Genomic DNA, 12,957 nt, shown 5'->3' with positions numbered 1-12,957 from the left:
TTAAAAAAAATATTAAATTAGAATTTTTGCATGAATTTCATACAAAAAAGAACAATTTTTGACGTTTTGTACACTACTTTTGGTCTTGTAGAATATGTTTTGATCAAGTAAACAGAAAATCCTTCGTTCAAGGATTAGCTTGACTTACCCGATAAAAGGAAATATTTGTGTTTTTTTTTGGGTTTCAGTTGAACTAATTCCTAGAATTCTTATTCACTGAAAAGCACGTTTTTTTTTTTCAAAGAAATCCCCAAAGATAAAGTCTCTAGGGCTGAATTTTAAAAATGTTTAAATGAAAATTCAATTAGAAAATATAGTTTTATTACTGAACTTTTATTTCCAAAGAGCTTGAATCAAATAACGTTTTTATTCTGCTGAAAAGAAAACAGAGAAAATATTATGCGCTTTCTTTTAGTCTGCATGATACACGTAACCTCTTAAGAGCTTCTACAAGAATTTCAACACCAAATTCTCATTATGATATTTAAAGGTGCATTAAAAGATTTGACACAGCCTTGGTTCTATAAAGCAGCTATTTTAATTTTTGGGGATTTTTGTCGACAGAAAATTTTCGATTTCATGCAAAATGTCCCATAGTTGAATTTAAGCCACGCCCCTTTAAAAGTGAGGGATATACTGCATCTGCTTTCTGATTAACAAACTCATTTGTAGCCACACTGAAAACTTTTATTTTTAAATTCACTGTTTCGTTGGATAGAACCATCATAATAGTCAGATAAAAATTCTGTGAAAGATATTACAATAATATAATTTTATGTAACAACCTTTAGGGGCGTGGCATATTTTATTCATGAGCATTCTCTTGAGTGCCTTTCACTGATTGAAGTAGTATGATTGATCTGCTTATGAAAATATTACAACATCTCTTTATTATGAGATTAAAAATCGTAAAATAAAAATTTCAGTTGCTCGTAAATATTAAAAGAGGTGTGGTCTATAAAATTATATATTCGTAGAGCTTATTTAGGAGGCAAAATATCACTTCATCTCCTAAATTTCTATATGTATTGATGTTTTAGGAACCAATTCGGGATGTATTAAACTTTAAATAGCCTGAATGGGGTAAATGCCCTAATTCAAAACCATTTCCAGGCTCTTTAACTTTGACAGAAGATTAAACACATTAAGTTCATATTTTTTTCTGAAGAGAATTACATAAATTTGTTCCTTTGCTCTTCTAGAATGTTACTGTTTAGTGAAAATTCTTTAGATATAATTTGAAAACTTCTTAAATACAAGAAAAATACGCGAGCGTAAAGTGCTTCTATTGGAAACATATTAATCCAAACGGAGACAAGGGAAAGTTTCTAATTGGAGACAAACAGTGTAAGTGAAACCACGACGAAAGGCTTCCAAAACCTTGTTGAGTTGCTGTTGAGTGTAGGATTTGTTCTTATTCCTGGTCTTTTCAACTTTCCCATTTAAAACAATAAAAAAATCTCTCCAAAAAATCATATTTCCGGGGTTTCCTATTGAAGCATTTGCAGACACTTCAGAAAAACCCTTTTTGTTCACGAAATATGTAATTATTTCATTTGAAAACTTCACGTTCCGTGGATGGAGTGGATGGAATTCAACACTCTTGGAAAAAATTAGTTAGGAGAAGCTCATATGCAAACCGTTAACAATAAAGATTAGCACTCAATTTAACTAAACTAGCCAGAAATATGACATAAATATTAAACAAAACGAATAAACAACAGTCACCTCATTGTGTTTTTCATTGCAAAACATGGTCGATCGATGAAAAATTCAATGGTGAAAAGGTACACTTTTAATTTTTCTGTGAAATTAACAAAGTAAAATTTCTGAATGTGGATGGATTTTTGCTTTATTTGGAGCAAAATTAACTAAATAATAAAACTGTGGTATAGAAAATATAAAAATATAATAATTTAGTGCTGTATTTATCGTGAAAACAATGACGTTTCCATTTAGAGTAGCGAAAAATTTCCATTTGGAGCAGATTTTGAATTAGCTTAATTGAGACGCTCAGAGCAGAAGTGGACTGTTTTAATAGGGAAATGCATACAAAAGAGACCACTTCTGCTCTGACCGTCTCAATTTACCCTATATGGATCATTATTTAAAAAAGTTTTTTTTAACAAATTTGAATTGGCAGTTGTATTTATAGTTACATTTAAATGGGACAATTTGGATGATAAATTTCTCATAACTTTTCCAGAACAGTACCTTCACATAATTGGCTTTCTAACAAATACGATTAAAATCTTTATTCTTTTCACTTATTGATTGAATCATTTTTCTATCATAAGTGGAGTAAACAATATTGAATAAATATTGACTTATACTTTAAAAATACCGAAATGGAAGGAAATGATGGAGGAAATGAGATCTCAATGAACAATTAAATATGATATTAATATCACTTATTATTCTATTACATTCTGTTTATTCTGTTGTAAAATTTTTATTAGTTTTTAACGATCATTTTTAAAACACATATTCTGTCATTTTCAATTTGATAGACTTTTAGATGATGAGAAGCATGAGAAATGTTAAATTTCTATACTGATTTTTCCCGATAATCTTTAAAATGCTGCTTGCTTCTAAATTATTAACCAAAACCTTATACATGTAAACCTCCTTGGTCTATAATACAAAATATCATCTGAAAATATTCTCACGCAGTAGTATTTTTAGAAAAAATCACCGTGAATCTCTCGCTAAATTCAAATGCACCGAAATTGAATATTCATATTAATTTACATTTGCATTAGTGAGAATAATTAACTTTTGCTCTTTGCGTCTTAGTAAAGTCATGATTCATATTTTTTCCAATTAAGATTACTTATTCTCTTGACAATTATTTCTTTTTATTTGCCATGGATTGCAAGATAATTGCAATTAAATATTTTAATTGAATATTGTATGATTTAGTAAGAGCACAACTGCTACATAACGCATGAATCAATTGATGGGGTAATTTTGATAAGGACAATCCTAAAGTGCTACCCAGATTATCATTCAAATAGTGATTATTTATTTAACGTTATCTATATGAGACATACTTTTATGCTTCGGCAAATATATTCTATTTTGGTGGATTAAGCAAAATAAAAAAGAAAATAAAAACAGAGTACTTCCAGAGGAAATTTATTTAATTAAACTTCCTCATATTTTCCGGTAGAGCTTTGCATAGCAATTTTCAGCCCAAAATTGCCCATCCGAGGGATTTTTAGTGGAATTATTTGAGAAAAAAAATCTGCAAAAGAGATTCAGAGGAATTTACCTAAATTAAAACCATGAAAATGTCTGTGGCTAAAAAGTGAGTTTCATTACATTAATTCAGTAGTCTCTATTCCATGATAATGAAAAGAGAGTGTGTGGTTTTTTTCTCCTTAGCAATTCCCAACAATTCAATAACCTTGTAAATTACCAAAACCTCATCGACATTTTGCTCGTAGAAGCCCATCGTTATCACTATTCATGTATTTGTTCTCAGGTTGCGTTTCCATAGAAATTCATACATATTTTTTTTTGGACTATACCATGGAAAATTGATTGTCTAGGCGGTCAGTTTTTTTCACCAGACCAAAATGCCAAATCACACTCTCACCCTCTTCCCTACGCTGTGATGTGGAAAATTCAGACGAAAATTACAGCCTCATGAATAAAATCATAGTTATTTTTCATTTGGTCAACTTATGGTCTTCCACAGGCCGAACAACCGGTTCATTGTCTATCCCAAGCAAATTTGCATTATTGACAATAATTAGGTGTCCGGTGCCAGAAAATTGAGATACCTTTACCGATTATTATAGTTTTGCTCGCTGCCGGATGATCATTGCGATAGCATTTTGTTAATGTTCTCAATCATTTAAAATCAAATTTAAATTAATTTTCAATAGATTACTGTTTCAAAACTGGTTAAAATTGGTTCAAATTTATAAAAGAATGTCCAATCATTTTAAATTTCTATACTTGCGCTGAATTAGTTGAGAAATAAGTATAAGCTTAAATACGCCCGTATATAAAATAAGACACGCCCATGTTAAAAGATTTGTCCAAGAGAAACTGACAACTAGCAACTTCTATTTTACAATTAATATCTACATAATCTAAACCATATCCCGTTTGTAAATACTGCATTGATGTGGAATAGGCCCCATCCCCTGTGAAGACCAAATTGGGTTCTAACATTTTTTTTCTAAGCTTTTCAAGTTCAATGAAACATTAAAAAAAGTTATTCGTCCACGAATATTTATCAATAAAAAAAATTGAAAAAAATATACTAGGAAGTAGATAGTAGTAGAGTAAGAAATCAAATAAAAGATCGTTCCCTTACAAAAAATTACTGGGAGTGACTTCTAAGGGAGCGAGACATTTTAGTATTTTTCTTTTCCTTAGTATGTCAAACCGACTTTAGAAGTAGTGATCGAAAAAACGATCATTTAATGAAATTTTTTGTCTGCTCTGAATTTCTTCAATGTAATTTTCATTTTCCTAGTACTTGATAAATTCGTATTTGGAATAAATTGAAATTATTCGGCAAATTATCTTGTCTAGTTGCTAGTCTTTTTTCATGGTCGGAATTTTTTGGGCACCATATCACTATATCTTACAAAGCTAAGGGTAGTTTTAATGGTAAGATTATTCTGTCTCATTGCAAAATTTGCATCATTAACGGTTTATCGATTCTCAACCGATTTGAACCGAATCATTCAGATCCCCTAAAATAGATTTAAGAATAATAAAATTGATTTTCAGACAAAAATTACTGATAATAACCAGTTGACTACCGGTTCTTAACCGCTTGGAACCATTTAATAAATCACTCAAAACATTGCCCATAATATCTTAGGAGTAATATAAATGAATTTCGGATAAATATTAGTTACCGGTTATGAATCGGTTCATTACCTGCTCGTATCCGATTGGGTCGGTTCCAATACGTTTCCAACGAGGCCAAGCATGATAACATTCTGTTGAAAAATACACTCCTCTAGAGCTTTTTTAAACTTTGACCTTGAAAAACCGTTATTAGGAGTGATTCAACGGTATTTTCATATAAGGACGAAATATCCGCGTGGATAATCTCCAAAACAAAATCCAAAAATGAAAAGAATTGCACGATGCGTTATCGGGCAATCCCAAAACCGTGGTTTTGGTGGAGAAGGGGAGAAATGGGGGAAAATTAGGGGTGATTTATTGGGGGTTTCTCCAAAGGTGGAATGTCTCTATCTCTATGACCGTTTGGACTTTAGGTGTGGTAGCGGCCGCACGGACAAACAGAGTGACGTCAAAAAACTCTAAAGCTTAATATTTCCAAAATTCTACCTAATTTCTACTAATTATGCATTACATCATATATACGGCTCTCTCTATGAAGTTTGAGTAGTAGGTCCTCAGTAATTGAAATGGAAGTGATAAGTTTTTTATTGATGGAAATATTTAAAAGAAAAACTAAGAAGTTAGGCAGTCTTAAGTTCGAATTAAATCGATAACTAACTATTTTATATTATTTACTGTCCAATTTGAAATATTTTATTAACCATCTCGAATTTATACTAACCAAAAAAGGTAGAATTCTTTAATATTAGTTTGGATGTTTTTCAATTTCATTTTTTTATTCTTTTGTAATTATTCTTTTCGAGTATTTTCATCAATTTTCACCATCTGTCTTATTCTAATAGTAATATGAATAGTAATTCATAACTGAATTACCATTCATGAATTGCTAATAATATTTTATTATTGTTTTTTATTCCTCAACTCGATACGATTCTTTTTTATTTGTCTGATCCCAATAATACGCTGATTTTTATTAATCAATGACGTACCCAAAAAATTATTCCATATTTTTGAAAGCGTGTAGATGTAGAGGAAGATGGGCAGTTTCGAGCAGTTGATTTATTTTAAAGATTAATTTGCCAAATATAAACAATAAAGCCAAGTTCAGCCATCTAGCATAATTCTCATATTATTAATTTATAATTCCAAATTTTTATATTTTCGGGAGTCATACATGAATGAAACTGGTCTACTTCTCCGTTATGTATGGCTTCGCTCAATCTCCGTGAAATGTTAAAATATGTTTACAAAATAGAAATTATTTTGTGTTTATCATTAGATCTGAAAAAATGATTATATGCCTGTAATATGTCAATATTTATACCTTGAGTTTTCCCGATTGTTGTTGAATTCTTACGTTTTGTTCACACTTTTGCAATTCCATTTATAAACAATTCTTTATTCTCTATCTGAGCTGAAAAATCTTATATACTATTTAGTAGGGAAACAATCCAATCAGATGCATCTGCCACTGTTAATTGTAATATCTTGATCTAGATACGATCTTTATTATCATTTTCAAAATTCTAAATAAGAAAAAAACTCCGACTAGTTTAAAAGGGTTATATAAATTTTCCGCATTTTTGTGTTTCAATGATCGAGCACTAGGCGAAGCAATATTTACTTTTTCTGTGTTTTCATTTGACAAAATAAGTCAATTTTGGTGGTACCTTTTATTCCTTTCTCCCAATCACATTTTAGCCGCAATGGCGTGTGGGAAAATCCATTGAATGGAGTTGTGTATTGTTATATACGATCATATGATGGAGTGTGATCGTGAAGGTTTTCCTGTACTTGAAATCACCCACCAGTTGTCTTCTTCTTTATCTGCACTCTTGGCAATTTATCTATTAAATTCCTGCCACTCGTTGCCTCATTAAGTTCCTTCTGATGATTCAATTAATTTTTCAATTTTCATAAATTATCACCGGACTGATCGTCAGATCGGTTAGAACAATTGAGGAAGTGTCCGATTCTTGTCCGAACTACTGTCATTGATTTTTGCTTCTGCATGAGATATTCTGTGCAAAAAAAACTTAGAACATTGACCAATTGACTGCAGTTCGATACAGCGATCATTCAACTGATCCGAGAGATTTTTAGCATGATCTTATTCACGTGGCATTGTTTTGGACAATATATGTCTAGGTTAGAGGTTGGTGCGTTTCCTCCAGTCAATGTGTGGAAATCAATAAATATTTTGCACAATGGTTGATTGTTGATCAATATAGAACGAGTGATCTTGTGTATATTTGATTTTCCGAGGAAAAAAAGATGTAAATATTTGCGATATGGCAGAAGATTTTCTAAGTGAGAAGATTCGTATTGATTGACATGGATGGTGATAAATACCAAAGGAGTGATTCTTTTTTGTTTGAATGATCAACAAGGCGATCGTCTAGGGAATAGGAATTCTTTTAAGATTGCCTATAACCGGTTGACTTATTGATGGGTGATCATGTGATCTTGCATGGGCAGAAGCTACCAGTATCGCTGAAAATCTGAGTGAGAAAAGAAGAGATTTTTCTGCAAATGACCTTCCAGTGTCCATTCTTACCTCCAATCGGATTGTTGGATATATTGGCGATCAGTGAGCTCGTGAAACGTGGATTGCCCGTCGATCACTCCGCTTTACATTTTGTATATAGCTTTTTATGTAGGCGCCTCACTCTACATATTGTGTACATATAGTAAAGTCGTTATATAGAAATTCGCAGTTGGTTGGTTACATCGCCACCACATAGTCGACTAACATTCCGTGTCGAACTTCTGCTGCGAGCAGATCCCATTTCAATTAAAAATATATACGTTTTTCAGTGTCTGGACGGATAAGTGTGGTGTTAACTAGGAAAAATTGTCTCGTTTTCTTGCTTTTTTTTCTTGCAATCTTAAACTGTGCATTTATTTTTCTTTTTTGGAAAAATATTTAAAAACAAAAAAGAGTGATAATCTGTCGAGAGTAAAAGAAAAATAATGAATAAATTGGTTCAAACTGGAGAACGATAGCGATATTCGATGGAGAAAGAACGAGGAATAAGTAAAAATTGTGCAAATTAATTTTTCTTATAACTCGGTACATCGTCAATCAATTAACTGTGCACTCGTGCAATTTTCTCTCAATTTCTACCTATAATTTTTTGTGGATTCTAACTTTCAAATTGGATTTATTTTTCATCCATTGTTCGACACGTTTTTCCGTACATTTTAAATTATTTAAAAATATATACCATGTGAAGTGCTTGTTTGCAAAAAAGACAATTTTATCCAGCGTACGATCATTTGGAGATCGTTGTTTTTTAAGTGGATTTTGCATCAGATTTTGCAAAGAAAGTTGAGAGACAAGGAGTTGCAATTGCATTGGAAATATGCATAAAATTTCATGAAGACGATCTCGATCTCAGTGCGGAAGAGTGTCCTAGAAAAGTGATCATCTTTCAACTGAATTTGATCTTGAAAAGAAAAGTCAGGAGAGAAAATGTGCGATCTCCTCGTAAGTTTGGTGTGTCTGTGAATCAATCCCAAGAAGTAATTTTTGATTAAAAATAACGTGTTGAAGTATTGAAAAAATATATAGATTGTGAAGAAGAGAGAGAGAGAGAGAAAAAACGAGCAGTGATTCACATTAATTGATTGGGGATCGATTAGAGTTGGTGTGGCTGTAATTGTTACTTTAAATACGGAAATGAGAATAATGGACGAAATTGTGATACAAGTGCGTGAGATGATAATCGCATATAGAAGAGGAATATTACTCGTATTATTCTCTTCTATTCCATCTTCCTCACTTTCAGTTTTTTTTTGTTTATTGCCTATTTCTCTATAATTTTGATATTTGCAAAAATAATTTCCATGCTCTCTCAGCATCATTCATATTTTATGTTATTTACTCTAAAATGTAATATACAACATATTTCACTCTGCTTTACATGATATTTTTTTCGACATGATCTCTGACCCTTTTATGATTACTTTATTATTATCAAATGTAGGTTTTAAGTCATATCTTCTGAGAATGATTCAATATTTTGCGTCCATGGATTTTTTTTCTGGGACTTTTGGGCTTTTCAGAACTCCCATCCAAAAAAAAAGAAACTCAATCACATGATATGGCGTGAAAGAGAAATGCTCCAGGAAATTCAATAAAATGTGCCTTCAATTGGAAATAGTAAGAAATCTTCGGTATTCCTCTTTTGCCATCCATTCAATTTTCCTTCCACGTGTCCATTAACATTTCATAACTTCCTAGGAGTGTGATGATGTGACTTGTGGTCGGCGAGTTCAGAAAATGCTGTGTTGGAAAGCTTAAAATAATATCTTTGTCCGAAGGTATATATGATGTCTTAAAATTAGAACTATACCACGCTATTTGTCTCCAAGTATAAAATTGTACCTAATCCACTCATTAGGAATTTAGTTTCTCAATTCTCAACGCTCTACTGCTGCCTATTTTGCATCGAAATTCATATTAGAGAGATGATATCAAATCACAGACATTTCACTTAATTTAAGAGATTCCGCTTAGATCTGCTACCCAAGAAGCATTTGTTTTATTTAATCAAAATTTAATAAGGATCAATATGACGATGAATTTTTTGTTATGAAAAGCGTTTGACAAAAAAATGAGAAATTTGAAAAGTAAATTAGTTTAAATTATTTGTTTTGCTTAATTCTACAAGTGAAATAGGAAAGACCGGGGCAGAATTAGGCAGCGAATGAAAGTTTTCTTTGCTTAAAATTTCTGAAATACATGTTTGGATCAGGCTGATAAATATTTCAATGAATATGAAGGGATTTCATTACTTCATAGTACTTTGCTCAATATTTTTTCTAAGGAAACCTTTAATGCCCAACTGTCTAATTCTGCCCTTGGCCAATGCTGTTCTGGTCTCTCTTATTATAAGACGCCAATTCTAAAAGTAAGGACCCTAAAAAAAATATTAACTTGCAATTAAGGTATTCCGGAACATCTACAAATATTTAAACCTACAAACCTCTTAATAGAAATACAAATTACAGGACTACTTCAACAGTGTCAACATATTAGATTCTTATAGTCCTGTAATATTATAAGTCATTAGTTTTTGCATTCTTCTTAGAAGTTGTCTTAGTTAAGAGAACTTTAAAAATTTAGAAATTACTCAGTAATTATGTAAAATTTATCAATAGGGTTCAAACAAAATTTTTATGCATTAATACTATTAGAGTCATTCATATAATAATATTAAAAGTTTGCAACAGTCTTTCGAAATTTTAATAAATGTAGAAGTTATAAACAATTTCAAAGTCTATAATAAGTTGGCAAATTTGTTCAAAACAAACAAACAATTTGATCACAGTCGTAAAATTTAGTGCAAGAAAGCGGAAAAAATAGTATTTGATCCAACATTTTTTTATTGTTTTATTTACTCGTTGATTTCACGTAATTTTAAAGGTCAAATGATTGCTCTGACTCAATAAATTCTTGTTTTTGAAAACAAGAATTCTGAAAAACTATTCTGAAGTTAAATAAAATAGCTCTGAATCAAAATGTGACCGGTGTATCGCTGAATGAACTATCCGGCATGTCAAAAATTCTTTCATGTAAAAACATCTTACGCAAAAAATTATTTTTAAAATATTTAACGTCATGTGTCCTTTAACAGAAAATTACTATAACGCGACCTTAAGTAAGCCGTATAAGCCACAATGTTCTATTTTTCAAAAAATTGTGTAGTTTTTCGAAAAAAAACTTAATTTATCTACAGAAGGATTTTTAATTCACAACACCTTATTGAAAAACTCCTTGCAAATAAATATTTGACATTTCTTTTAAAATTCAATATTTTCAGTACAAGTTCAAGTTTTATGCCAAGCAATTTATCATGGATTATCGTGTTTGCTTTCTCTAAAATTTGTCTTAATACGTTTAAAAATAAATAAAAATGTATACATGAATTTGACTGTAATTTTGGACATCTTGCTTTTAATATTGGACACTTTGCTTGTAGATTTTGGACAGCTAATCCGGCTTAATAGGATTCCCATTTTTGTCCATATCAAGACCTTAACTTACCAAGTCCTCTTCCTGTTTATGAAAAGGAACTGTAGATTGTTCTAAAGATCATGGAAACTTTTTATTAATTGAGTGAGTTGACTTCGGACCTTCAAGTACTCCATTTCACTCAATCCTTTGCCTTTATAGGATTATTTTACGGCTATTTTCTTTGCATCTCATTCGTAAAGATGATGCTCATTTGTTGATTTAGGCAATTTATACAACCTATTCGTTACAAAAACTAAAAATTTACAAAATTTCGATGAAAAGACATCTGTCCAAAATAGCAAGCGTCACTTCACTGGTGAATCTCTGACAAAATTGTCCATTTGTATATACGAAAAACGTAATTCACAAGGCAAATTCTTCTACAGATCAAATAAATAAATCACTATTAACACTGAACCTACAAAGACCGATGTCGCTATCAAACTTTACGAATTTCATAAAATATGCATGTATTATATTTTTCGGTGTTTAAATTTTATTCTTTTCCTCTTTTCCAAGAAAAAAATGACCGAGCGCGCTAGGAAAAACCACCAAAAACGGTCAGTAGGTTTAGTGTTATCGTGAATTGACACAAAATTCAATGAATATTTAATATCACTTTAAAATATCGAAGAAAAATTAATAATACTTCACCAAATAATGAAGTAAACACTAAATTCTGTCATATTTCTCGTAAGTAACAGCTCACACTGAATTTTCAACAGCAAAGCTATTTTAATTTTAAATCAAATCACATTCAAAAATTTAACTAATTTAGTCTTAAAATATTTTAAAAAGAATAAATATTTAGATAGAATACATTAATTCATTAAATATTGTAAGAAAATTACATAATTTTAATCAATTAATTTGCAGTGTTCAGATTTACCATTAAAGTGTCCAAAATTACAAGCTGTCCCAAATTACAAGCAGTTCCCTTAAGTATAGTTCCACATTTTCTGATTATTCTTAGTGAACTTATTTTTGATTTAAAAGAGACAGAACTTAATTATCTGAAATGCCTTTCGGTATTTATAACATTCATTTGTTCTTTCTTCAATTAAAATATTTTCCTCGTGTAAGATAAGCAATTTGCTTCTTGGGTGTGCTCCTGAAAATTCTCTTAATTTTAATGGAATTTTATTGCGTGATGAGATTATCACCCTAAAACAATCACATCGAGTGGAAAATTTTCCAGTACTTTTTAAATTGTGAAAACCTATAAAAAAAACGCGTAATAATTGTAAATGTACTCATAAATTCATAAGAAAATAATTAATGGAAGTATTTTTGCAAATAGAAAAATAATGGTGCTCATTAAGAGTATTTTTGTGGATGGTCACAAAGTGTCCGCCAAAAAAGTAGATCGCACTATTATTCCACATTTTTTGTGTACAGGAAAGCATGGCAATTTTCACTCAACAGACAACAATGTCAGCTTGAACAGTAGACAAGTTTTGGCGATCTCAAAGAGTTGATAGAAGAGTTTTCCGTTTTGCGGGGAGTAAAAACTCAAATATTAACAGAAAAGTTCGCGAAAAGTGATCTGAAAAGGTGGACTTAAATACTACTTCCACAATGAAGGTCAAAGCGGCAGGAAAAAGGATATTTCGCAGGAAAAAGAGTAAAAGAAACTCTGAAGAGATTGTGAAGCCAAAGTAAGTATTTCGGATCCTTTTTTTTATCCATTTTTTTTTCCTTTTCGTTCCAAACAATCCGCAAGATCACCATCCATCATTCAATTCGTGATGATATGAAAAATTAAACCATCTCGCTCAACTAATTGTTTGCATAAACATTTCTCAATTGACTCTCATAAGTGATTCCTGGCATCTTCTCAATTTAAATAACAAAATAAATTGTGCATGATCATGGGGTGTGATTACTCTGAGTTAAGGATCTTGAGTGTCATCCCCAATGATCACCAAGTATCATTTGTCATAAATCACAATTGTGGAGAAAATAAATCCTTCACAGACACCCAAGACAAGTCTCAATCTTCCCAGCTTTAAAGCAAAAGTTTTTGCTCCTTCGAATATAATCAAAATTGCTGCATAAAATTTATTGATACATCTCGTGAATAGTTGGATTTCTATTTG

General features: G+C 31.0%; 1 protein-coding gene across 7 annotated transcripts in view; it reads left to right on the top strand.

Annotated features, from left to right (window-relative positions):
• The window catches only part of LOC129807635 (P protein), an 81,396-nt gene that overhangs the window by 11,780 nt on the left and 56,659 nt on the right, over nt 1–12,957 (top strand). Inside the window, exons 1-2 of one of the 7 annotated variants that reach the window (XM_055857038.1) lie at nt 7,509–7,873; nt 12,257–12,516. The exons of 1 other annotated variant lie outside the window; for it this stretch is intronic. In XM_055857038.1, the coding sequence (XP_055713013.1) occupies nt 12,437–12,516 (80 nt within the window). In that variant the 5' untranslated portion in view covers nt 7,509–7,873; nt 12,257–12,436. Of the gene's footprint in view, nt 1–7,508; nt 8,591–12,256; nt 12,517–12,957 lie in introns of those variants that run through there. 5 more of the 7 variants (XM_055857044.1, XM_055857040.1, XM_055857041.1 and 2 more) reach the window with 5 other exon arrangements.

This window comes from Phlebotomus papatasi, chromosome 3 (genome assembly GCF_024763615.1).
Source record: "Phlebotomus papatasi isolate M1 chromosome 3, Ppap_2.1, whole genome shotgun sequence".
In the NCBI taxonomy this organism is placed as follows: Eukaryota; Metazoa; Arthropoda; class Insecta; order Diptera; family Psychodidae; genus Phlebotomus; species Phlebotomus papatasi.
Note: the sequence above shows the minus strand (reverse complement) of the source record. Positions and strands in the feature narration are given on the sequence as shown.